The sequence below is a fragment of the Chrysemys picta genome, chromosome 12 (genome assembly GCF_011386835.1).
Source record: "Chrysemys picta bellii isolate R12L10 chromosome 12, ASM1138683v2, whole genome shotgun sequence".
NCBI lineage: Eukaryota > Metazoa > Chordata > Testudines > Emydidae > Chrysemys > Chrysemys picta.
This window is the reverse complement of record NC_088802.1, coordinates 8,967,018-8,994,557: the sequence shown is the minus strand read 5'-3', so window position 1 is coordinate 8,994,557 and position 27,540 is coordinate 8,967,018. Positions and strand designations below refer to the sequence as shown.

The following is a 27,540-nucleotide window of genomic DNA, read 5'->3' as shown; positions in this document are numbered from 1 at the left end:
CCTGTGTCTTCATGTATTTTGGAAACAATCGAGGATGGCAGTCATTTTGGAAAGGAGCCAAACTTTGCAAATTGGCTCCTAATGACCCCTGCCTCCAGGATGTCACACTTTGGCAGGAGCAAGTTGTCAGCCTTTCCAAGCCCAGGTACTAACCTCTATGTGGTGTGTTTAATTTCTCCCCAGGATGCTCACAGAGGATGAGGGCAGGGACAGAAAGTGGACCCAGTATGACCCCACAAAACAAAACTAATTCCACGTCAAAATAAAGTCATCCCAGATTGAGGAGACACCCCTCACGGAACGCTGCAGCCTCCTAGCATCGCTGCTCGCAAAGAAGCCGAGCCCCACAGGTGAGCATCAGCAGGGTGAGCGGACAGCATACCTAGAGAGGAACGGTCTGGAGTTCCCCCTCCCTCTGAGCCAGCCACTCCCCTCCACTCCTGGGGTTGGATTGGAGCTGGCGCCCCACAAAGGGGAAGGACCCCAGATCACATTCCCATTTCCATGGAATCTCCTGGCCTCCTAGAGGTTCCCCATTCTCCTGCCTGGGGGAGATCTCACATGCCCTGAGGACTTCACAACCCATCTGCTGCAGGGAACCACAGGTTCTGACCCATCTTCACTGGGTAGGATGATGACGCCCGTGTTTCCTGTACCCGCCCAACCCCAAGTGTCCCCATTCCAGCCGAGGGGCCTTGAGCTCAGAGGGGGAGTCCCAGCAGGGTGAGTGGGGGTGGAGGGATGGATCCAATGAGAGAGCGGACTGGGGCAGGTGGCCTGTAAGATCACTGGAGAGAAAAGAGGCAATGAAAGAAAGAAACAAAACTGACTCTGGGGAGGGGCGCAGCCTCTGTGTAACTGTGTAGCACAGGGAGCAAAGGAGAATCCAGTAGTCACTAGGAATCCTGTGTGCCAGGGACTTCTTATGGGAGACAGAACAGAGCCTTGCACGTTGGACACCGGGAGTCACAGATGCTACGAAACACGGGAACTCCACCAGCACAGCATCCCCTACTGCTAGAATATAGCACTGTGCGGGGAGGGGGAAAGCACTGACTGCGGGGATAGTCCCCAGCTGAGCCCCCCATGCCGCTCTCTGCAGCAAAGCGCCCCCTGGTGCACAGGGATTACCACTGACCATAAGGGGAGAGTACCTCACACTGAACCTGTGCAGCGCCTGGTTTCCCCTGCAAGTTCTCCCTTCCTATTTCCAACTAGACCAGACGCTGCATAGTCTGAGCTCATCCCCACTGCTCTTAACCTCACTTGCTGTGTGTCCTGCAGAAACAGAGTCTGGACTTGCCCAGCCCGGGGGGCTGTGAATGAAGAGCTGAGCAATTACAATCCCCTGAAGAAACCCTCCCTGCAGCCAAGAGCATCCAGTGCCCGATAGCGCCTGCTCATTCATTAACAAGGATCCTGCTAATAAACCTCCTGGGAACCCACGGATTGACCGTCCCTCTGCAACTCCTCCACCTCCAGTGCATTAAAGCATATTTAGTGTGTAGAAAATATCCTGGTCTGTGAGGTTGATTAGCTGCTCCTGAGTAGGGGGGACAGAGAGAGTGTGTGAGAGGTTCTTGGGGCTGTGTGGAAGTTAAGTGGTGAGATCACGGGGAACAAAGATTATACAGGGAGGTAAATGATGCTCTGGGGCTTGAAGAGGCAGATGACAAAGCCTAGAGATCACACGGTGTATCCAGAGCCCAAATGAGAACCCAGGAGTCCAGACTGCCCGACGGCCCCCCTCTAATGCACTAGACCCCATTCCCCTCTCCGAGCTGGGCTACAACCCAGGAGTCGTGGCTCCAAGCCCCCTGCTCTAACCCACTGGACCACCTGCCCCCGGTAGCGAGTGCTCAGTGAGGAAGAGTCATACATACCAGGGAGTGTCGGGAAATTGGCAATTATAGGATACAGGCAAAAAAGAGACAGGTTTATAACCAGCTAGCTGGCAGCGCAGATGACAATTGCCCCCCCAATTCCCGGGAAGGAGATGAGGAACAGGGAGAGCTCCCCACACTCACACAGCGCCCCGTCCCCACAACCCACATCCCTGCACAGATCCCCTCTGTGGAGCTGGGAATATGTGGTCCAATCAGCTCTCAGCCCACCTGCTCCACGACTGGTGGAGTTTGGGATAGGGGCACCTGCCCACCTGGGGGGCTGGGCCTGTTACACTGGGTTTCTCAGAACCCAAAGCCATGGTAACTTAGCTGTTTCTTTCCAGGTGGTTTCAGGAATAAATCAATGGGAGCACAGCTCATCTGTCTGATAGGTAATTGGCACAAGCAGGAGTGTGCGCGCATGCACACACACACACACACACACACACACACACACACACACACACACACACACACACACACACACACACACACACACACACACACACACACACACACACACACACACACACACAGCAGCCAGGCTTCCGGCAGGCACTCTCTTCCTTCTTACTGCTGGAGAACATAGATATCAGGTCCTTGCCCAGAGAAAACTTCCTCGGACTGCTCCAATGCAAATTCTTTTGTCTAATCTTTTATAGCTAACTTTAAACCACGCACGGAGCCAGTGACCCCTAGAAGGTCAGCATAGTAACCTCTCCTACATCACCAATTCTCATTTCAACAAACTACTCGTTATCTCAAAACATTTCTAGTATTTCTAGTCCTAACAACCATATGCCAGGGGCACTTACAACCAAGGAAGGAGTCACTCACTCTCTTCCATATTAATAATCAGTTAAATTTCTGTCCCATCCTCCCATTCGGATTAGCAAACTGCAAGCATGCAGTTCTTCAGCCTTGCCTCGCAAAGGCCTAAGATTTTCCTAGCTATGGGATGTTTCAGTTTCAGTTGGCAGTGGTTGAACACACAAGAGGGGCTGACTGCAGTACTATAAAATTCTGGGGTACACGGAGGAATATCAAAATATGGGGCAACAGGCTGAGCCTCCACAACTCACTGCGCACTGATGGGAATGACAAAATCTGGAACCAGAGCCCCCAACAGGGTAAAGGTCCCATATCTCTTTCCCCTTGCCCTGAGCCAGCCAGTCCCCGACTCATTCTGGGGCTGGGTCAGGACCAGCCGCCCCTAGGGGGAAAGGGCCATATCCCACCACCTAATCATTGTCCTGCTGTTACCTGGGGTTCTTTCAACCCAAAGCGCTTGGTAACTTTACTCTGTGCGAGGAGGTGTCAGGGGAGACACGGTAGATGGCTGGCCGAAACAGGACAACACGAGAGTGCTTTCACTTAAACCTAAACTTTTCTAGTTTTCCATACACTGGAAGCTGAAGCTGGTCGTGCAGACCCCTAGAGCATGTGGGATTGACATAACTCTTGCAAACTAGCCACCCAGCCTGACCTTCTTATTTGAAATTCGAGCTTTCCTTCTCCCAGGTGAACCACCCAATGAACCTGGCCTGCCGCATTACCGCACAGAAAGGGGACATGATTGACCCAGCATCAGCCAGCAGAAGCATGGCCAAGGAAAGGACAGATCACAGGGCCACTGAGTCCAATTCTCCACCCTCTCCAGGGCCACTACAGTGCTCCGCTATCCCACTGTATGAAATTAACCAGCAGCCACATCTCCGCTAGGCGCAGCTCCTCAGCACGGGAGCATGTGGAAAGTGTAGCAGGCTCAGACAGGAGTGCACTGGCATTAGTATCTCAGTGAGATGTCCTCACCCCAGGAAGATGAACACAGACAGTGACAAAATATGTGAGCTGCTCCCTCCCTCCATGCCACCGTCATTCCCGTCCCTCTTCCCAGAGCTGGAGAGGCTGGGCTATAGGGGTGGTAAAGGCTAGGTTGGACAAACCTTTGGCTGGGAAGGTCTAGGTTTACTAGGCCCTGACTCAGTGCTGGGAGCTGCTGGACTGGATGACTTTTGGGGGTTCATTCCAGCCCCACATTTCTATAAGTCTATGATTAACCCATTCTGGACCAGAACCATTATTAACACCAATAAGGACCCAGAACAATCGGTTCCAAAGACGTACTGGGGACAAAAAGCATCCACATAAGACAACCAACATAGAATAACACTATGCCATGGAAAATCGCTTCCAAACCCAACTTCAAGTTCCCGTTCTGGGCAATAAGCACCTTTGTTGATAGAACGGCACAGAACGCTCGGTTCCAAACAGGCACAGGGGACCAAAATGATTCACATAATACAACAAACTGAGAATAACGCTATGCCATAGAAAACTGCTTCGAAACATACCATCAATTGCCTGCCCCGTCAATAAACAGCTTTATTGATATAATAGCCATGGGCACTCTGTTCTGAAGTGGTACAGAGGGCAAAAATGATACACATAACACACTAATTAAGAATGACACTATCCTACAGAAAATCACTTCCAAATCCACCTACAAGTGCCCATATTAGACCATAAACAGCTTTATAAATAAACCTTCAGAACCAAGCATTGAGGTGCTTTTATTAATAAGGCTATTTACTGACTGGAGCAGGCACCTGAAGGTGAATTCTGCAGAGTTTTTTGTAGTATAGAGTTCTTCTCAGATAGTTGTATCATGCCCATCATTTTAGTCACTGGAGCCTTTTCGGAACTTAGTATCCATGTCGGTACTATCAATAAAGCTATTTATAGCCTGGCGTCAGCAAGTGAAGGTGTTTAGAAGAGGTTTTCTGTAGCGTAGCGTTGTTCTCAGGTAGTTGTGCTGTGTGTGTCATTTTGATCTCCTGAGCGGCTTCAGAAACAAGTGCTCTGGGTCTTTTTAGAGTTAAAATGTTTCTGGCCCAGAACGGGTCACAGACAGCATGTTATACGGCTGTTCTCATTTGTAAACTATTCTTCTTGAGTGTCTCTATCAGTAGATGCTGGGTTTTGCACCTATTTTATTGGTTAAAATGCCACTCTGGCTCACGGTCAATAAGGAAAGCGCCAGCAGCTTGTTTGGATCAACAGGTAGGGTGACCAGATGTCCCGATAAAATCGGGACTGTCACGATATTTAGGCGTTTGTCCTGCATCCCGACTGGGACTCGTCTGTTTTTCTTTTTGTTCTGCCGGCGGAACCCCCGACACATGTGTCCCGATATTTTTTTCATCCCACCTGGTCACCCTATCAACAGGAGAACAAAGAAGATGGGGATAAATGAAATTAGCCACAGGGAAAACCTCAGCTGACATCTACTTATCTTGGGTCACCCAATGAAATTAATAGGCAGCAGATTTAAAACAAAGAAAAGGATGTTTTGCTTCACACAACGCACAGTCAACCTGTGGAACTCTTTTCCAGGGCACGTTGTGAAGGCCAAGACTATAACAGGGTTCAAAAAAGCACTAGATAAATTCATGGAGGGTAGGTCCATCAATGCCTATTAGCCAGGATGGGCAGGGATGGAGTCCCTAGCTTCTGTTTGCCAGAAGCTGGGAATGGGCGACAGGGGATGGATCACTTGACGATTCCCTGTTCTGTTCATTCCCTCTGGGGCACCTGGTATTGGCCTCTGTTGGAAGACAGGATTCTGGGCTAGTTGGACCTTTGGTCTGACCCAGTATGGCTGTTCTTATCTTCTTATGTCCTTACTCACTCCTGAACCACAGCTCAATGCTATCCCAAGACTAAGATCTCCCCACTCTCCACAGCTCTATTAATGCTGTTCTATCCCAATCTACAGCCCACTGCTATCCCTGCCCTGGATTCCCCACACAGCTCTTCTGGTGGCCCATAATGTTGACCCACAGAAGCCTGCTAGAGCAGTCCTGGGATCCCCCCAACACATCTCCAAGTCACATCCATCCCTATCCTTCTCTATCCCAGCCATGGGAGGTGTCCCGGCTCTGACGGTGCCTCTCAATCCCAACACGTTGCGCCCTGCTATCCCATCTCCAGGCTCGCAACACAGCTCTGACGGTTCCCCTCAGTCCCACCCAGCAGAAATTCCCCTCCTCTGTTGCTACCCCCAGATACCTGTGTAAATCTCTTACAGTGATATTAGGCTTGGAAGGATTAAAATACATCAGTGATTGTCGCTAAACATCGATTTCCCCGCACACGCAGAGCCTGGCAAAAATATTTCCAGCCATAATAATTGAAATTTACAGATGGGCAAAGTACGCAAAACATTATCTTTTTCAGACTAAACTGTCCTTAAATAATTGTCCGACCCTGCCCCACAATTTCCTGAAAGTTGAAAGTAATAAAAATTGGGAAAAGGCTTCAAACTAAACATCGATATTATCCTGTAGCGAGGCAGTCTGTCTCCCAACGCCACGAAGGGGGACGAGCCTCTCTAAACACCAAAGTGGGCAGAGCCAGCAAACCCTGCACCCACCCCTCAGAGGTCAAGGCGCAGGACAGGAAGTATAAAAGCCCGACCCCAGAGCTCACTTGAAACTCAGCCACCGGAGAGACCAGATGCCTGTGGCGTAGCTCCCAATGGGGAGACCACGGCGATCGGCGGATGACCCGAGGACTGGCCAGACCAGCCAACGCCTGATGCTAGCCAGAGCCCAGAGACGCTGCCAAGCCTACCGCTCGCCCATTACCCTGAGGAACTGCCAGGCCTGCCGTTTGCCAGTTACCCCGAGGAGCTGCCAAACCAACCGCTCCCAGCTACCACCCTTGGTGTGTGACCCCATGGAGGACACCGTCCAGACCCAGATACCTCTAGAGCGGGAGGTAGGAAGTAGCCCGGGGGCAGCCGACCCTAGTCTGGCTGCAACACTGCCAGAGCCTATGTCAGTGTTCTGCGGTCAGGATCCCCACTGACACAGCAGCGGGTCTTCTGCTGCTGCTAGGGCCCCGAGCTGGGACACAGTAGAGTGGGTGGGCCTGCGTCCCCCATGCCAACCACCTGGCAGGTGGCCATCTCCCCATCTCCCCAGGAGCCTGGGGTTTGCTGTTCAACTGTTTGCTCAGCTCCTGCCCGAGGGCCTGAGCTACTGACTGTTTGTTGCCCCTCCCTGACCCAGGGCCTGGGCCTGTTAATATTGAACCTGTTTGCTCAGCCCCCGCCAGAGGGCCAGAGCTGCTGACTGTTTGCCGCCCAGCCAAGCTAGTTCCCTGACACAACTGACCAAAGTAGTGTAACACTTCTGCCCATCTGAGTTGGCAGCAACAAGGGCTTAGTTCAGTATCTAGGGGTTCCATTTCAATAACACAATGCAACAGCGGCTCGAGCCGCCACCCAGTGGGACAATTACATAGCACCCCCCGGGTGTGTCTAAGAGGCAATACTTCCCCTCTCGCAAGCACGGAGTCTGAGTGTAGCAAAATCCTTTTAATGAAGGAGGGAAATAATGCGGCATTATGTTGGGGAAACACCAGAAACAGGATTCCTAACACAAACCATGAGCAAAAGACCCACCCCCAAGTAAGTTTGGCAATGTCCTTTTCCCCTCAGGGTCTTAAGTCCAGCAACCCAAAACATCACCCAAAAGTCCAACAAGCCAAAAGTCTCTGTCCCTGGTCAGTGCAGCCCCAGAGTTCAAAAGTTGATCTGCAGAGTTTTACGCCTGGGGGGTGGGGGGGTGGGATATAGCAGTATTAAGGGGCACCTTACGTCATCCAAGGCCGACTGCCCCGTCTCTCCATGGGCTTCTGCTGCAGCCTTCACCACAAGCCACTCCACCAGCTGCTCCGCTCCACCAGCCATCCCGCGAGCCGCTCCAGCCGTTCCCCGAACTGATCCGCTCCACCATCTGTCCCTTGAGCCGTTCCAGTCATCCCGCAAACTGCTCCGCTCCTCCAACCGCTCAGCAATATACCTTCAGGACCCCCTACAACACTCAGTAATTTCAGCTCTTAGTGAATTCAACTTATAGTAGGGGAGCCTCAGTACTAGTACACCATTGGCCCAAGGTGAATTCAGCTCAGCAGCCTGTAACTAGACTCCTACTGATATTCAGCACTTGGTATTTCAGGTCCATCACATACACATACCTGTCCCCAGACTCTCTCTCTCTCTCTCAATTCACTAAGTTTTGGAACCCATGTCCCTTGTCTAGAGATTGCTACTTAGTTGATGGCGAGTCCCTCTGTCATAAAACAGTTTCATTGTCCTTGATTCACATAATCAGGGTAACAAAACTTTATTCTTCCTGCCCCAATAACAGAGAAACTGGGGATCCCACAGCAGCCAAAGTGACCATTTGGGCTGCTGTGGGCTCATGCTAGGCGGGGTGGGTGTGCCCATGCAAACCAGATCAGCCCCTGAAGTTCTTTTCCACAACTCGCCACAATTCACCACCAGATGTCAGGGTAGAGCTCATCCTGACTCTGCTTACAGTAGCGAGGCGGTCTGGCTCCCCACTGCCCCGGAGAGGGACAAGCCCCTGCCGAACCGCCCTGCAGGTGGTGGAGATTGTAGGCAGCAATCCCCCGATCCTTGTGAGAAGGGATCTGCGGTGGAGTGTGCTCGAGCAACCATGGATATGGACAAGCTTATTAAGTTCTTAGCCGAAAGCCAATAGCAGCAGCAGGCCGCCCAGCTCCAGCAGCAGCAGCCGCTGGTCCAGCAGCTCGGGACCCAACAGCAACAGCTGATTTTGGAGCTGGGACGCCAGAACTGAGATCACCAGCAGCAATGCCTGCAGCAGTTGGTGACTTTGCTGCCCCATCCTGCGGAGCCCCAGCCTGCAGGTGCCACTGGACCACCCAGCCTGGCCCCTCCCATCCGGTTGACGAAGATGGGCCCCAACGACGAACCACAAGATTTTCTGGTAACTTTTGAAAGGGTGCCGTTAGTCGCAGGCTGGGCCAAAGACCAATGGGCTACATTTTGGCCCCGTATCTGACCGGAACCGCCCAAACCGTATATCGGGGCATGTCTACGGACGTGGCACGGGATTACACTTGGGTAAAGGCGGCAATCTTAGATGCCCTGGACGTTAACCCGGAGACCTTCCAACAGTGGTTCCGGAGCTTGGTCTACACTACAGGGCCCAACCCCGGATGGCAGCCCAAGAGTTGAGGGAAGCCTGCAAGCGGTGGCTACAACCTGAAGGGCGAACCCTGGATGAGCTCATTGAACAAATTATTCTGGAGCAATTTGTCCATATACTCCCATTGTGAGGAAGGGCCTGGGTCCTCCGCCATCGGCCTACGACCTTAACTGCTGCCACCACACTGACGGAGGATTTCCTCGCCACCGAAGCACCAGTGGGACCACTCACTCGAGCTGCCCCGCCAGGACCGGAGCGCCCTAACCCAAAGAAAAGGGGGGCCACCAGGAGCAAATCATGAAATCCGTCACGGGGCCCGGAGCCCCAACCCTGACCTGCCGAGGTCCAGGTTTGACAAGCCCTGGCACCTCAACCAGATGCCCGAGGGACCAACTGAAGCGTCCCGGCCTGGGCGCTCGGATATCGGACCCTGTTTTTCCTGTGGGAAATATGGCCATTTGCAGCAAGACTGCACCGAGATGGATTGTAGCTTCAGACAGTTCTGCACGGGAGAAGCCCGCGCCCGATGCTCACAAGGCGCCAAGATTACTGTGCCAGTGGTTGTCGAGGATTGCCTAACTGTGGCCCTAATTGACTCAGGCTGTGGCCAGACACTGGTTTGCCAAAGCCTAGGCCTCCAGGCTGACCCACGCCTGGGCGCGATCCATCTACAATGCATTCACGGCGACCTACCACCCTACCCCAGTGCCCAAGTCCGACTGACCGTGGATGGGGTCACACGATTGATGGTCGACCTGGTTCCTCGGCTCGCCTACCCGGTGATTCTGGGGCGGGACTGGCCAATTTTCCTGGAAATCCTCCACTCCAATGCCGACGAGAGGTCCGCAACTACCCCAGTACTGGAAGGGAGCCTCCCTGAGACCCCGTCAGAGGGGGAGGAGGCACCAGACCCCAACAGACGGGAAGAAGAGCCAGAGAACTCCCCTCCAGAAGCTGCTGCTGAACCCCTGCTTCACACTGACTTTTGTCGTAACCAAAGGGCAGATCCCAGCCTCAGTCACGCTTACGAGCGACTAGCCACGGTCGATGGGGCCAACATTGACCCGCACCGGGCGAAGCAGTGGCCACACTTCGAACTGCGACAGGATCGGTTCTATCGGGTAGAACGGGACCCACGCACTGGAGAACCCCAGAGCCAACTACTCATGTCACCGGCGGGCAGTAATGAATCTTGCCCACAACATCCTGGCTGCTGGGCACTTGGGCCACGAGAAGACTCTCGCCCGGATACTGACACGCTTCTTCTGGCCCAGCGTGCATCAGGAAGTAAGGAACTATTGTAACTCCTGCTCAGAGTGCCAGCTAGCCGCACCTCCGCGGACACCCAAGGCCCTGTTGGTTCCCATGCCCATCGTCGAAACGCCCTTCGAACACGTGGCCATGGACCTGGTGGGGCTCCTCCTGAAAAGCACCGTGCGATTTCAGTATGTGTTGGTCCTAGTAGATTATGCTACCCGTTTCTTGGAGGCAGTACACCTGCGGAGCATCACCGCCCGAACCATTGTGGGCGAGCTAGTGAAGGTCTTTGCTCGTGTAGGCCTGCCCCGGGAGATTTTCATGGATCAGGGCTGAAGCCCCAAACTATAACCGAGACAGGCAGAGCCACGACTAACACTGGGGAATGGGTCCTGCTTCTCCTGCCCCCGAGCGGGTCCAAGCAACTGGCCCGCTGGCAGGGCCCCTACGACGTGGTCCGGAAGGTGGGGCTCGTCACCTATGATGTCAACCAACCGGACCGACATAAGAAAACCCAGCGGTACCATGTCAACCTCCTGAAGCCCTGATGGGAGCGTGAGGGCTTATTATTTAACCCCTACCCACCGGAGCCAGAACTGGGCCCCCATGCCACCCTGACCCAGAACACCGAGGGGCCCGTGCTTGCAGAGACCCTCAGGGACGAACAACTCAAGCAAACCTGGTGCCTACTGCAGGTGTTCCCGTGAACCTTCACCGGCCAGCCAGGCTACACAACCCTGGTCTATCATTCCATTCAGACAGAACTTGGGGTAGTGATCCGAGAAACAACCAGACCCTTGCCGGACCGCATGCAGCAGGTCGTTGAGGAAGAGGTACAAGCCATGCTAGAGCTGGGCATAATTGAACCTTCACAGAGTGAATGGCGTAGTCCGACAGTGCTAGTACCCAAGCCCGAATGGACTTCCGACGCGTCAATGCCATTTCCGAATTTGACGCATATCCTATGCCACGCATAGATGATCTGCTTGTCCGACTAGGGGAAGCTCGCTTCCTCACCACACTTGACCTCAGCAAGGGCTACTGGCAGATCCCCCTTGACCCCGCTTGGATGGAGAAGACCGCGTTTGCCACCCCAAGAGGTCTGAACCAATTCACCCGGAGGCCTTTCGGCCTCCATGGAGCCTCTTCCATGTTTCAGCGGCTGATGGACCGTGTCCTCCAACCCCATCGAGACTATGCGGCTGCCTACTTGGACAATATGATCGTCTACAGCCGCCACTGGGAGGATCATTTGGTACGGGTAACTGCAGTCCTGAGATCCCTGCCGGTGGACGGGTTGACAGCCTACCCAAATAATGCCGCATTGGATGGCAAGATGCTACTTATCTGGGCTAAACTATAGGGAACGGACAAGTGAAGCCCGTCGTGGGAAAGGTTCAGGCCCTGGCAGCCTGCCCCCTTCCCACCACAAAGCATCAGGTGCGACAATACTTAGGGCTCGCCGGGTATTATTGGCATTTTATTCCCCATTTCACGTCTGTCGCCGTGCCGTTGACCAGCCTTTTAACCAAGGACAGCCCTCGATGTGTGATTTGGACCCTGGAATGCGAAGACGCCTTTCAGGAACTCAAAACAAGTCTCTGCTGTGAACTGGTCCTCTAAAGCCCAAATTTCAACCGGGACTTCGTCCTCCGAACGGACGCCTCAGAGATAGGACTGGGCGCTCTCCTGTCCCAAGAGATAGATGGAGAAAACCATCCGGTTTTATATATTAGCCGGAAATTGTTTCAGCAGGAGAAGAACTACGCAGTGATGGAGAAGGAGGCCCTGGCAGTGAAATGGGCTTGTGATGCCCTACATTACTACGTGCTTGGAGCCCCGTTCACCCTAGTCACCGACCACGCCCCACTTCAGTGGATGAATAAAATGAAAGACAATAATATGAGAATACAGCAATGGTACCTGGTATTCCAGCTCTATGCCTTTACGATTCACCATAGGGCAGGCAAGGACCATGCTAATGCTGACTTCCTGTCATTCCTGGGAGGTGTGGAAGAGTCCAGCCACGAGGAGAGGAAGCCAGACTTAATGGGGGTATGGCTCCCCGCCACCCCCAGAGGGGATGAGCCTCTCTGGACACCAAAGTGGACAGAGCCAGCAAACCCTGCGCCCGCCCCTCAGAGGTCAAGGCGCAGGACAGGAAGTGTAAAAGCCCGAACCCAGAGATCACTTGAAACTCTGCCACTGGAGAGACCAGACGTCTGTGGCGTAGCTCCCAGTGGGGAGACCACGGCGATCGGCGGGCAACCCGAGGACTGGCCAGACCAGCCAATGCCTGATTCTAGCCTGAGACCAGAGACGCTGCCAAGCCTACTGCTCACCCATTACCCTGAGGAACTGCCAGGCCTGCCGTTTGCCAGTTACCCCGAGGAGCTGCCAAACCAACCGCTCGCCAGCTATCCCGAGGAGCCCATGGTGTGTGACCCCGTGTAGGATGCCATCCGGATCCAAGTACCTCTAAAGGGGGAGGTAGGAAGTAGCCCTGGGGCAGCTGACTCTAGTCTGGCTGCAACACTACCAGAGCCGATGTCAGTGTGTTGCGGTCAGGATCCCCACTGACACAGCAGCGGGCCTCCTGCCACTGCTAGGGCCCCGGGCTGGGACGCAATGGAGTGGGTGGGCCTGTGTCCCCCTGCCACCCACCTGGCAGGTGGCAGTCTCCCCCTCTCCCCGGCTGCTCAGAGCCAGGCGCCTGGGGTTTGCTGTTCAACCGTTTGCTCAGCCCCTGCCTGAGGGCCTGAGCTACTGACTGTTTGTTGCCCCGCCCTGACCCAGGGCCTGGGCCTGCTAATACTGAACCTGTTTGCTGAACTCCTGCCTGAGGGCCTGAGCCACTGACTGTTTGCTGACCTACCCTGACCCACGGCCTGGGCCTGCTAATACTTAACCTGTTTGCTGAACTCCTGCCTGATGGCCTAAGCTACTGACTGTTTGCCACAAGCCAGGCTAGTTCCGCGACACCCCTGACCAAAGTAGCGAGGCGGTCTGGCTCCCCGCCACCCCGGAGGGGTACGAGCCCCAGCTGAACCGCCCTACATATCCATCAAAATTATAAAGCATAAACATTGAGTTCTGACATGCCTAAGTAATATGCGCTCAGTGTTCTGCAGTCACTCACCCAACTTAGGTCAACAGTGACCAACCTGTGACCAGTGCTGGCAACTAGAAACAACAAAACGCCCATGGTAAGTGACCTGTGAGAAGCAACCCAGGGACCATAGGCAATTTCAGGAGGAACAAACATGCCCAGAGTGTCAATAATGTTCATGACCCAACCATATGTTGTCAGAACCAGGATCTCACCTGGAGTGGCTCTCACAAGCTAAGAGGGCTGCAGCATGGGCAGGATTTCAAAAAGCAACTACCTAAATTCTGCAGATGCTACAGGGGTTAAGGAGGGATGCTTTTCCCATACAGTCAGTGCTGTCCCCAATGTCCCAGTGTGGCACTAAGGGGTGCTGTGCAGAAGGGATAGGTCTGCCCTAGCATGGTGTAGAGGAGCGCTATGCTGCAGGGAGCAAGGTGGGAGCTTACTAGAGGGCACAGTCCCTTTGCAGTCAATGCTGACCCAAATGCCCCAGCACGGTGCTGTGCTGCAGTGAATGTAGGTGTGACGTTATTGACATAAACTGGGACCGTATAGATCATTGTTGCAACCAAGGTCCTGTAGTGGAACCCAAATCTTGTATAAAGGGGGTCAAATGGGGTGTCTAGGACAAGGTTATGGTTTACTGGTTATGATTATGCTGTCTATAATCAGTTTTGTAGTTGATGTTATGAATATTGGCTCTATACTGTCTGTATGGCAAACTTATGCTATGCTTCTGGGTGACATCCCAGACAAGCTGAGATTAGCTCTGCCTAGCCTGCCTGATGGTCCATTAAGGACCATCAGCTATACAATGGACCCATTGAGAGAAGGCCGATACGCCTTGTAACTCAGCAAAGTATGCAGGGACTGGCCCATGTGACTCCAGACTCCATTTTGCTGTAATTTTCCACAGTAAGAACAAAGAGGTGTTCTTACACCTGGAAAAGACTATATAAGGCTGATGCCTCATCTCCATCTTGTCTTCAATCCTGCTTCTTACCTCTGGAGGAACTTTGCTACAAACTGAAGCTCTGAACAAGGGACTGAGGACCCATCCCAGCTGGGGATGTATTCCAGAGACTTGATTTGAACCTGCAGTTTATTCCATCGCTGCTGCAAGCCTGAACCAAGAACTTTGCCATTACTGTATGTAATTGATTCCATTTAACCAATTCTAACTCTCATCTCTATCTTTTTCCTTTTATGAATAAACCTTTAGACTTTAGATTCTAAAGGATTGGCAGCAGCGTGATTTGTGGGTAAGATCTGACTTGTATATTGACCTGCGTCTGGGGCTTGGTCCTTTGAGATCAGGAGAACCTTTTTCTTTTACTGGGGTATTGGTTTTCATAACCATTTGTCCCCATAACGTGTGGCCCTGGTGGTAATACTGGGAAACTGGAGTGTCTAAGGAGATTGCTTGTGAGACTTGCGGTTAGCCAGTGGGATGAGACCGAAGTCCTCCTAATCTGGCTGGTTTGGTTTGCCTTAGAGGTGGAAAAACCCCAGCCTTGAGCTGTAACTGCCCTGTTTTAGCAATTTGTCCTGAGTTGGCACTCTCAGTTGGGTTCCGCCAGAACCGCATTGTCACAGTAGGGTTACCATATTTTGAGTGTCCAAAAAGAGGACACTCAACGGGGCACCGGCTCCGCCCCTGCCCCGCCCCCACCCCAACCCCACCCCTTCCCCAAAGTCCCCGCCCCAACTCCGCCCCTCCCCTGCTTCCCGCAAACATTTGATTCGCGGGAAGCCTGAAGCAGGTAAGAGCGGGGGTGAGGGGAGGAGGCGCGGTCCAGTCTGGCCCCCCGGCGTCTCCAGCCTTGGTCGGCTCGGACCCTGGGGTGCCGGCCCCGGCCAGCACCCGGCCCAGCACCGCCGGCCTGGCCCCGGCCCCCGGCCGAGCACCGCCGGCCTGGCCCCGGCCCCGGCCCAGCACCGCCGGCACCCGGCCCCGGCCCAGCACCGCCGGCACCCGGCCCCGGCCCAGCACCGCCGGCACCCGGCCCCGGCCCCCGGCCCAGCATCGCCGGCCCCCGGCCCCCGGCTCAGCACTGCCGGCCCAGCCCTGGCCCCGGGCCCAGCGGCCCCGGCCCCGAGCCCAGCCCCGGACTCCGGCCCAACGGCCCCGGCCCCCGGCCCAGCACCGCCGGCCCCACATGTCCCAATTTTCCCGGACATGTCCGGCTTTTTGGGATTTACCCCCGGACGGGGATTTGAACCCCAAAAAGCCGGACATGTCCAGGAAAATCCGGACGTACGGTAACCCTAGTGAATGCTGGATTTCACATTAGAAACAACCAACTCATTGGCCCTGCTTCTCACTGAACATCCCCAAGCACTTTCTCTCATCACTGGGATATGTTTCCCCAGTCATCTGGCCAAACACACTCTTCAGTTATTCCATTCTGCCCCATCATCTAAAATCCACTTATATTTTCTTTGGACACAGGATTCCTGAATCACTTCCTGGTACCCACCTGCCCCACCCCAGAGGTGGCTGCAGTTGAGCAATCACGCCCGTTCTGTCCCTAAAGCTCTTATGCTGTTTACCCAACTGGGTGTCTGTTTCCAAACACCTTGGCTCCACCCCAACAGTCCCACGCGGCCGGCCCAGATCCCCCTCCCCCTGTGTGTGCACAGCCTCACGAGGACACAGATTTGAGGATAAATAAGCCCCAGTGGTTGCTCCCTGGCTGTTATTCTCAGCATTGGAGGCTTCCCGTTTGCTCCAGCATCCCCCATTCACCTTCGTGCTGAACCGAGAGACACGACTGTGAGTGTGCCCAGGAGAAGGGCAGGTGAGTCTGCTACCCAGGGCCCCACTGCATCAGAGCTAGGGACAGGGGGTCCAGAGAGTGAATGAAGTGGAAGAACAGCGGGAATTGGGATCAATCTAAATAATTACCCATCTACTACCATTTCCACAGATCCCACTCTTAGAGCTGGGGAGGGAAACCAGGAGTACAGACTCCCAGCCCCCCTTTCCTCCCCCGCTCTAGTCCACTAGATCCCACTGCCCTCTTAGAGATAGTGTCAGCTGGTGGAACTCTTTGCCAGAGGACGTTGTGAAGGCCAACACTGTAACAAGGATCAAAAAAGAACTAGATAAGTTCATGGAAGACAGATCCACCAATGACTATTAGCCAGCATGGGCAGGGACGGTGTCCCTAGGCTCTGTTTGTCAGAATCTGAGAGTGGGCGACAGGGGATAGATCACTTGATAATCACCTGTTCTGTTCATTCCCTCTGGGGCACCTGGCATTGGCCACTGTGGGAAGACAGGACACTGGACCAGATGGACCTTTGGTCTGACCTACTGTGGCTGTTCTTATGTTCTTATGGTTGATGCTGATCAGGGAGCTCAGCAGGGAGCTGGAGCATGAACAGAAAAGACCAGGGGACTATATTTCTTAATGGGGATCTAGGCTGATGTAGGGAGCTACCTCCTGCTGTCTGGATTTAGGTGGCTGGGACTGGAAGGGAGCCAGTGCCCTCTAGAAGGGAAAAACCCCAGATCCCGTTTCCTATAACTCCCTCCTGGGGGGGGGTTCCCTTCCAGCTGCTGCAATGCTGGGACTTCTCCCTGCTCTCCCCTGCCTGCTCCTCCTCTCCCTGCCGGGCTTCAGCTCTGGCTCCGATGACGACGGAACCGTGGTGCTCACCACCAGTGGCCCCATCCGGGGCAAGCGCCTCCAGGCTGGCTCCAGCACAGTGACGGCCTTCCTGGGCATCCCCTATGCCCAGCCCCCCGTGGGGGCCTTGCGCTTCCAGAAACCGCTTCCCCACCAGCCCTGGAGCCAAATCCTGGAAACCACCAGCTTCGGCAATGTCTGCCACCAGCCTCTGCTTCCTACTTACCCTGATGCCAAATTATTGACACCCACAACGCCGCAGTCTGAGGACTGCCTCTTCCTCAATGTCTGGGTGCCCCATCCCCGGCCCCCTGCACCAGCCCCCATCCTCATCTGGATCCATGGCGGGGGGTTCTTCACCGGGGCAGCCTCCCTTGAGATCTATGATGGGCGCTTTTTAGCTGCAACCGGGAACATTATCGTGGCCTCCATGAACTACCGGCTGGGGGCGCTGGGCTTCCTGTCTCTGCCCCCGGCCGCCCCGGGGAACGCCGGCCTGTGGGACCAGCGCCTGGCGCTGCGCTGGCTGCGGGACAATGCAGCCGCCTTTGGTGGGGATCCAGCCCACGTGATGCTTTCCGGCCATGACTCTGGGGCTGCGTCAGTCGGCTTCCACCTCCTCTCCCCGGGGAGCCGGCCCCTCTTCACCCGCGCCATGCTGCAGAGCGGATCCCCGACAGGACCCTTGAGTTCAATTTCACTTGAGGAGGCCAAGGAGAGAGGCCAGAGGCTGGGCCAGCTGCTGGGCTGCACCGATAGCGATGACACGGCCCTGGTGGGCTGCCTGCAGGGGAAGGAAGCAGGGGAGTTCCCCAAACACGAGTTCTCCATCTTGCGCCACAGGGAGCTGCTGAGGCTGCCCTTTCTTCCAACAACAGATGGGGATTTCCTGCCTGATTCACCATCAAGACTCCTGCAGGCTAAGCAGAGCCAGCCTATACCCATCGCAACTGGTTTCACTGCCAACGAAGGCTCCTACCTACTACTCTTTGCTGCCCCCACCTTACAGCTGCAGAACGCCAGAAACGTCGGTATGGAGGAGCTGCTGCAGGTGTTGAAGCTCATGGTGCCAGGGGCACCAGAAGAGGCCGTCCAGGCTGTGGCTCGGTGGTACAGCCAGGAGGGGGAGAAGCAGGGCGAGGCACAGTATCGATGGGCCATGGAACAAATTGTTGGTGACTACATCATTGTGTGCCCAGTAGCCGAGGTGGCTAGGCGAGAAACAGAGGCCGGCAATCCCGTGTTTGCCTACAGCTTTGACCAGCGCCCCAGTGGATTGTCTACAGCAGAATGGACAGGGGTGCCACATGGCTCTGAGCTCCCCTACCAGTTCGGAACTCTGTGGTCCCTGGCAGGAGCCAACTCCACGCACACAGAGGCTGAGGAAGTGCTGAGCCGCACGATGATGCAATGGACTGCGGAGTTCGCCAGGACCGGGTAAGGGAATCCCCCACTATCCTCTGATCCCCTGAGCCAGACCATGAGAGCAGCTGTCACTCTTTGGCCAGGGGAACACAACGTCGAGGAAGAGCAGGCTCAATGCCATGGCAAAGAACAGGTCCCTTTGGAAAATAATTAATCTAACTGGTTGAAGCCCATGACCTAGAGCTGATCTTACTTCAGGGAGGTTATATCTGAGCCCCCTGAGTCCAAGTTAGTGATAATTCCCTTCTTCCCTCATCAAGATGTCAGTGATCCCACAAATACACGCATCCTCATTCAAGGAAACATGGCTTTTAGCTAGTCGCCAATGATCTCAAAGCTCTGCCTGCCCTTTCACAGCTCGGCCACACAAGCTCAGGGGATGTCCATGCTACAAACACTATACAGGCAGGGGTGAAAGTAACTTACAGGACTTACCGGTACTGCCGGAGTCCTGAGGTGGCTGGGAGCTCCCAGGGCGCAGGGGCAAATTAAAGGGCCCGGGGCTCCGGCCACCGCAGAGGCTTGAGCCCTTTAAATCCCGGCCCCAGCCCAGCCGCCAGAGCCGCGGGCAGGATTCAAAGGGCTCTGGGCTCCCCACAGCGGAGGGGAGCTCTGAGCCCTTTAAATCCCGGCCCCAGCCCGGCAACCGGCTCAGGCATAGATTCAAAAGGCCGGAGCTCCCGCAGCTGCAGGGAGCCCCAAGCCTTGCCGGGCGGGGGCCGGGATTTAAAGGGCCCAGAGCTCCTTCCGGTGCGGGGAGCCCCGAGCCCTTGAAATCCCGGTGCCAGCCCAGCCACCGGAGATTCGGGCGGGATTTAAAGGGCTCTGGGCTCCCCACAGTGGAAGGGAGCTCCAATCCCTTTAAATCCCGGCCCCAGCCCGGCAGCCAGCTCGGTAGGGTCAGCTCCAGCATTTCTGCTGCCCCAAGCAAAAAAAAAAAAAAAAAAAGCCGCGATCACAATCGGCAGCGGCAATTGGGGAAAAAAAAGCCGCGATCGGCAGCAGCAGTTCAGCACCAGGTCCTTCGCTCCTAGAGGGAGTCAGGGACCTGCCGCCCCCTAATTGCCGCTGGTGCCGCCCCTCTCCCTTGGCCGCCCCAAGCACCTGCTTGTTAAGCTGGTGCCTGGAGCTGGCCCTGCGGCTTGGGCGTGGATTCAAAAGGCAGAAAAGGCAAAACTGTTCAATAAATAATTCTGCTCTGTATTTGGGGAAAAAACAGATACTATAGTCTCATTGCATGGGGATGATAACACTTTTTCTATTCCATATGTTACATAGAAGCTACTAAAGTTAGTACAAGTGAGAGAGGCCATCTTAAATGAGGGCCAATGGTGGCATCAGACAGTCTTCCTGGTTAGAGCCTCCTACTGGTGCCCCCATAATCCCTAACACTTCAGTGGTTTTCCCTGTCCCCGTCCCCCACCCGACACACACACATATTGTTCAGTTCCCCACTCTGCCCCTTCCAATGTCTCTGAGCACAAAGGAAGTCCATATTCCCTGAGGGAAGTGTGGCTTCAGTCCCAGTCCAAACAATGGGAAACAGTGGACATCTTTCCTAGTGGGGGTCTCTCTTTGGAAAGGGCCATAGGCCAATGGTAACCATCATGACTCATGGCAGCCTGTGGCTTCAATGTCATCAAGATCAATGGGAAAGAGCAGCCATCTTTATAAAGGGAAACCTGTAGTGTCATCCCATTTGAGGAGAACAGGCGGAAGCAGACATCTTAACTTAGGGAGCCTGTGTCTTCATGTATTTTGGAAACAATCGAGGATGGCAGTCATTTTGGAAAGGAGCCAAACTTTGCAAATTGGCTCCTAATGACCCCTGCCTCCAGGATGTCACACTTTGGCAGGAGCAAGTTCTCAGCCTTTCCAAGCCCAGGTACTAACCTCTATGTGGTGTGTTTAATTTCTCCCCAGGATGCTCACAGAGGATGAGGGCAGGGACAGAAAGTGGACCCAGTATGACCCCACAAAACAAAACTTCTTCCACGTCAAAATAAAGTCGTCCCAGATTGAGGAGACACCCCTCACGGAACGCTGCAGCCTCCTAGCATCGCTGCTCGCAAAGAAGCCGAGCCCCACAGGTGAGCATCAGCAGGGTGAGCGGACAGCATACCTAGAGAGGAACGGTCTGGAGTTCCCCCTCCCTCTGAGCCAGCCACTCCCCTCCACTCCTGGGGTTGGATTGGAGCTGGCGCCCCACAAAGGGGAAGGACCCCAGATCACATTCCCATTTCCATGGGATCTCCTGGCCTCCTAGAGGTTCCCCATTCTCCTGCCTGGGGGAGATCTCACATGCCCTGAGGACTTCACAACCCATCTGCTGCAGGGAACCACAGGTTCTGACCCATCTTCACTGGGTAGGATGATGACGCCCGTGTTTCCTGTACCCGCCCAACCCCAAGTGTCCCCATTCCAGCCGAGGGGCCTTGAGCTCAGAGGGGGAGTCCCAGCAGGGTGAGTGGGGGTGGAGGGATGGATCCAATGAGAGAGGGGACTGGGGCAGGTGGCCTGTAAGATCACTGGAGAGAAAAGAGGCAATGAAAGAAAGAAACAAAACTGACTCTGGGGAGGGGCGCAGCCTCTGTGTAACTGTGTAGCACAGGGAGCAAAGGAGAATCCAGTAGTCACTAGGAATCCTGTGTGCCAGGGACCTCTTATGGGAGACAGAACAGAGCCTTGCACGTTGGACACCGGGAGTCACAGATGCTACGAAACACGGGAACTCCACCAGCACAGCATCCCCTACTGCTAGAATATAGCACTGTGCGGGGAGGGGGAAAGCACTGACTGCGGGGATAGTCCCCAGCTGAGCCCCCCATGCCGCTCTCTGCAGCAAAGCGCCCCCTGGTGCACAGGGATTACCACTGACCATAAGGGGAGAGCACCTCACACTGAACCTGTGCAGCGCCTGGTTTCCCCTGCAAGTTCTCCCTTCCTATTTGCAACTAGACCAGACGCTGCATAGTCTGAGCTCATCCCCACTGCTCTTAACCTCACTTGCTGTGTGTCCTGCACAAACAGAGTCTGGACTTGCCCAGCCCGGGGGGCTGTGAATGAAGAGCTGAGCAATTACAATCCCCTGAAGAAACCCTCCCTGCAGCCAAGAGCATCCAGTGCCCGATAGCGCCTGCTCATTCATTAACAAGGATCCTGCTAATAAACCTCCTGGGAACCCACGGATTGACCGTCCCTCTGCAACTCCTCCACCTCCAGTGCATTAAAGCATATTTAGTGTGTAGAAAATATCCTGGTCTGTGAGGTTGATTAGCTGCTCCTGAGAAGGGGGGACAGAGAGAGTGTGTGAGAGGTTCTTGGGGCTGTGTGGAAGTTAAGTGGTGAGATCACGGGGAACAAAGATTATACAGGGAGGTAAATGATGCTTTGGGGCTTGAAGAGGCAGATGACAAAGCCTAGAGATCACACGGTGTATCCAGAGCCCAAATGAGAACCCAGGAGTCCAGACTGCCCGACGGCCCCCCTCTAATGCACTAGACCCCACTCCCCTCTCCGAGCTGGGCTACAACCCAGGAGTCGTGGCTCCAAGCCCCCTGCTCTAACCCACTGGACCACCTGCCCCCGGTAGCGAGTGCTCAGTGAGGAAGAGTCATACATACCAGGGAGTGTCGGGAAATTGGCAATTATAGGATACAGGCAAAAAGGAGAAAGGTTTATAACCAGCTCGAGGGCAGCGCAGATGACAATTGCCCCCCCAATTCCCGGGAAGGAGATGAGGAACAGGGAGCGCTCCCCACACTCACACAGCGCCCCGTCCCCACAACCCACACACACCAAAAGGTTTAGAGCATTTCAAAACATTTATATTTACCTAGCATGATGAAATGGTATGGCGGAATCAGCAGCCAGGCTTCCGGCAGGCGCTCTCTTCCTTCTTTCTGCTGGAGAACATAGATATCAGGTGCTTGCCCAGAGAAGACTTCCTCGGGATGCTCCAATGCAAATTCTTTTGTCTAATCTTTTATAGCTAACTTTAAACAAAGCACGGAGCCAGTGACCCCTAGAGGGTCAGCATAGTAACCTCTACTACATCACCAATTCTCATTTCAAAACTACTCGTTATCTCAAAACATTTCTAGTATTTCTAGTCCTAACAACCATATGCCAGGGCACTTACAGCCAAGGAAGGAGTCACTCACTCTCTTCCATATTAATAATCAGTTAAATTATTGTCCCATCCTCCCGTTCGGATTAGCAAACTGCAAGCATGCAGTTCTTTAGCCTTGCCTCGCAAAGGCCTAAGATTTTCCTAGCTATGGGATGTTTCAGTTTCAGCTGGCAGTGGTTGAACACACAAGAGGGGCTGACTGCAGTACTATAAAATTCTGGGGTACACGGAGGAATATCAAAGTCTGGGGCAACAGGCTGAGCCTCCACAACTCACTGCGCACTGATGGGAATGACAAAATCTGGAACCAGAGCCCCCAACAGGGTAAAGGTCCCATATCTCTTTCCCCTTGCCCTGAGCCAGCCAGTCCCCGACTCACTCTGGGGCTGGGTCAGGACCAGCCGCCCCTAGTTGGAAAGGGCCATATCCCACCACCTAATCATTGTCCTGGTGTTACCCGGGGTTCTTTCAACCCAAAGCGCTTGGTAACTTTACTCTGTGCAAGGAGGTGTCAGGGGAGACAAGGCCATGCGACCGATAGATGGCTGGCTGAAACAGGACAACACAAGAGTGCTTTCACTTAAACCTAAACTTTTCTAGTTTTCCGTACACTGGAAGCTGAAGCTGGTCGTGCAGACCCCTAGAGCATGTGGTATTGACATAACTCTTGCAAACTAGCCACCCTGCCTGACCTTCTTATTTGAAATTCGAGCTTTCCTTTTCCCAGACGAACCACCTGATGAGCCCGGCCTGCCGCATTACCGCCCAGAAAGGGGACATGATTGACCCAGCATCAGCCAGCAGAAGCATGGCCAAGGAAAGGACAGATCACAGGGCCACTGAGTCCAATTCTCCACCCTCTCCAGGGCCACTCCAGAGCTCCGCTATCCCACTGTATGAAATTAACCAGCAGCCACATCTCCGCTAGGCGCAGCTCCTCAGCACGGGAGCCTGTGGAAAGTGTAGCAGGCTCAGACAGGTTTGCGCTGGCATTGCCATCTCAGTGAGATGTCCTCACTCCAGGAAGATGAACACAGACAGTGACAAAATATGTGAGCTGTTTCCTCCCTCCATGCCACCGTCATTCCCGTCCATCTTCCCAGCGCTGGAGAGGCTGGGCTATGGGGGTGGTTAAGGCTAGGTTGGACAAACCCTGGCTGGGAATGTCTAGGTTTACTAGGCCCTGACTCAGTGCTGGGAGCTGCTGGACTGGATGACTTTTGGGGGTTCGTTCCAGCCCCACATTTCTATAAGTCTATGATTAACCCATTCTGGCCCAGAACCATTATGAACACCAATAAGGACCCAGAACAATCGGTTCCAAAGACGTACTGGGGACAAAAAGCATCCACATAAGACAACCAACATAGAATAACACTATGCCATAGAAAATCGCTTCCAAACCCAACTTCAAGTTCCCGTTCTGGGCAATAAGCACCTTTGTTGATAGAACGGCACAGAACGCTCGGTTCCAAACAGGCACAGGGGACCAAAATGATTCACATAATACAACAAACTGAGAATAACGCTATGCCATAGAAAACTGCTTCGAAACATACCATCAATTGCCTGCCCCGTCAATAAACAGCTTTATCGATAAAATCGCCAAGGGCACTCTGTTCTGAAGTGGTACAGAGGGCAAAAATGATACACATAACACACTAATTAAGAGTGACACTATCCTACAGAAAATCACTTCCAAATCCACCTACAAGTGCCCATATTAGACCATAAACAGCTTTCTAAATAAAGCTTCAGAACCAAGCATTGAGGTGCTTTTATTAATAAGGCTATTTACTGACTGGAGCAGGCACCTGAAGGTGAATTCTGCAGTTTTTTGTAGTATAGAGTTCTTCTCAGATAGTTGTACCATGCCCATCATTTTAGTCACTAGAGCCTTTTCGGAACCTGGTATCCATGTTCGTATTATCAATAAACCTATTTATAGCCTGGCGTCAGCAAGTGAAGGTGTTTAGAAGAGGTTTTCTGTAGCGTAGCGTTGTTCTTAGTTAGTTGTGCTGTGTGTGTCATTTTGATCTCCTGAGCGGCTTCAGAAACAAGTGCTCTGGGTTGTTTTAGAGTTAAAATGGTTCTGGCCCAGCACGGGTCACAGACAGCATGTTATACGGCTGTTCTCATTTGTAAACTATTCTTCTTGAGTGTCTCTATCAGTAGATGCTGGGTTTTGCACCTATTTTATTGGTTAAAATGCCACTCTGGCTCATTCCGACTTTTCCATGGTCAATAAGGAAAGCGCCAGCAGCTTGTTTGGATCAACAGGTAGGGTGACCAGATGTCCCGATAAAATCAGGACTGTCAAGATATTTAGGCGTTTGTCCTGCATCCCGACTGGGACTCCTCTGTTTTACTTTTTGCTCTGCCGGCGGAACTCCCCGCCCCATGTGTCCCAATATTTTCTTCATCCCATCTGGTCACCCTATCAACAGGAGAACAAAGAAGATGGGGATAAATGAAATCTGTCGGAGGGAAAACCTCAGCTGACACCTACTTATCTTGGGTCACCCAATGAAATTAATAGGAAGCAGGTTTAAAACAAAGAAAAGGATGTATTGCTTCACACAACGACCAGTCAACCTGTGGAACTCTTTTCCAGGGGATGTTGTGGAGACTATAACAGGGTTCAAAAAAGCACTAGATAAATTCATGGAGGGTAGGTCCATCAATGCCTATTAGCCAGGATGGGCAGGGATGGAGTCCCTAGCTTCTGTTTGCCAGAAGATGGGAACGGGCGACAGGGGATGGATCACTTGATGATTCCCTGTTCTGTTCATTCCCTCTGGGGCATCTGGTATTGGCCTCTGTTGGAAGACAGGATTCTGGGCTAGTTGGACCTTTGGTCTGACCCAGTATGGCTGTTCTTATCTTCTTATGTCCTTACTCACTCCTGAACCACAGCTCAATGCTATCCCAGTGCTAAGATCCCCCCACTCTCCACAGCTCTATTAATGATGTTCTATCCCGATATACAGCCCACTGCTATCCCTACCCTGGATTCCCCACACAGCTCTTCTGGTGCCCCATAATGTTGACCCACAGAAGCCTGCTAGAGCAGTCCTGGGATCCCCCCAACACATCTCTGAGTCCCATCCATCCCAATCCTTCCCTATCCCAGCCATGGGAGATGTCCCGGCTCTGAAGGTGCCTCTCAATCCAAACACGTTGCGCCCTGCTATCCCATCTCTGGGCTCCCAACACAGCTCTGACGGTTCCCCTCAGTCCCACCCAGCAGAATTCCCCTCCTCTGTAGCTACCCCCAGATACCTGTGTAAATCTCTTACAGTGATATTAGGCTTGGAAGGATTAAAATACATCAGTGATTGTCGCTAAACATCGATTTCACCGCACACACAGAGCCTGACAAAAATATTTCCATCCTTAATAATTGAAATTTACAGATGGGCAAAGTACGCAAAACATTATCTTTTTCAGTATAAACTGTCGTTAAATAATTGTCTGACCCTGCCCCACAGTTTCCTGAAAGTTGAAATTAATAAAAATTGGAAAAAGGCTTCAAACTAAACATCGATATTATCCTGTAGTGAGGCAGTCTGTCTCCCAACGCCCCGGAGGGGGATGAGCCTCTCTGAACACTAAAGTGGGTAGAGCCAACAAACCCTGCGCCCACCCCTCAGAGGTGAAGGCACAGGACAGGAAGTATAAAAACCTGACCCCAGAGTTCACTTGAAACTCCGCCACTGGAGAGACCAGATGCCTGTGGCGTAGCTCCCAGTGGGGAGACCACGGCGATGGGCGGCCGACCCGAGGACTGGCCAAACCAGCCAACGCCTGACGCTAGCCCGAGCCCAGAGACGCTGCCAAGCCTACCGCTCTCCCATTACCCTGAGGAACTGCCAGGCCTGCCGTTTGCCAGTTACCCCGAGGAGCTGCCAAACCAACCGCTCCCAGCTACCGCCCTTGGTGTGTGACCCCATGGAGGACACCGTCCAGACCCAGATACCTCTAGAGCGGGAGGTAGGAAGTAGCCCGGGGGCAGCCGACCCTAGTCTGGGTGCAGCACTGCCAGAGCCAATGTCAGTGTGCTGCGGTCAGGATCCCCACTGGCACAGGAGCGGGTCTTTTGCCGCTGCTAGGGCCCCGAGCTGGGACACAGTAGAGTGGGTGGGCCTGCGTCCCCCATGCCACCCACCTGGCAGGTGGCCATCTCCCCATCTCCCCAGGAGCCTGGGGTTTACTGTTCAACTGTTTGCTCAGCCCCTGCCCGAGGGCCTGAGCTACTGACTGTTTGTTGCCCCTCCCTGACCCAGGGCCTGGGCCTGTTAATATTGAACCTGTTTGCTCAGCCCCCGCCAGAGGGCCAGAGCTGCTGACTGTTTGCCGCCCAGCCAACCTAGTTCCCTGACACAACTGACCAAAGTAGTGTAACCCTTCTGCCCGTCTGAGTTGGCAGCAACAAGGGCCGAGTTCAGTAACTAGGGGTTCCATTTCAATAACACAATGCAACAGCGGCTCGAGCCCCCACCCAGTGGGACAATTACATACCACCCCCCGGGCGTATCTAAGAGGCAATACTTCCCCTCTCGCAAGCACGGAGTCTGAGTGTAGGAAAATCCTTTTAATGAAGGAGGGAAACAATGTGGCATTATGTTGGGGAAACACCACAAACAGGATTCCTAACACAAACTGTGAGCAAAAGACCCACCCCCGAGTAACTTTGGCAGTGTCCTTTTCCCCTCAGGGTCTTAAGTCCAGCAACCCAAAATATCACCCAAAAGTCCAACAACCCAAAAGTCTCTGTCCCTGGTCAGTGCAGCCCCAGAGTTCAAAAGTTGATCTGCAGAGTTTGACCTCCCAGCCCAGAGGGGCGGGGGGTAGAGCGGTGTTAAGGGACACCTTACGTCATCCAAGGCCGACTGCCCCATCTCTCCATGGGCTTCTGCTGCAGCCTTTACCACACGCCACTCCACCAGCCGCTCCGCTCCACCAGCCATCCCGCGAGCCTCTCCAGCCGTTCTATGAACTGATCCGCTCCACCACCTGTCCCTTGAGCCGTTCCAGTCATCCTGCAAAC

General features: G+C 53.7%; 1 protein-coding gene across 1 annotated transcript; it reads left to right on the top strand.

Annotated features, from left to right (window-relative positions):
- The first annotated feature begins 16,868 nt into the window (after window positions 1–16,868).
- Window positions 16,869–18,374, top strand: LOC101936618 (acetylcholinesterase-like). The gene has a single exon (XM_042847298.2). It carries the CDS (start codon window positions 16,869–16,871, stop codon window positions 18,372–18,374), a length of 1,506 nt encoding a protein of 501 aa, XP_042703232.2.
- The last annotated feature ends 9,166 nt before the right edge of the window (window positions 18,375–27,540 follow it).

What these genes read in the sequence shown, in the direction of transcription:
- LOC101936618 (XM_042847298.2), top strand. Translation starts at nt 16,869, where the DNA reads ATGCTGGGACTTCTCCCTGCTCTCCCCTGCCTGCTCCTCCTCTCCCTG.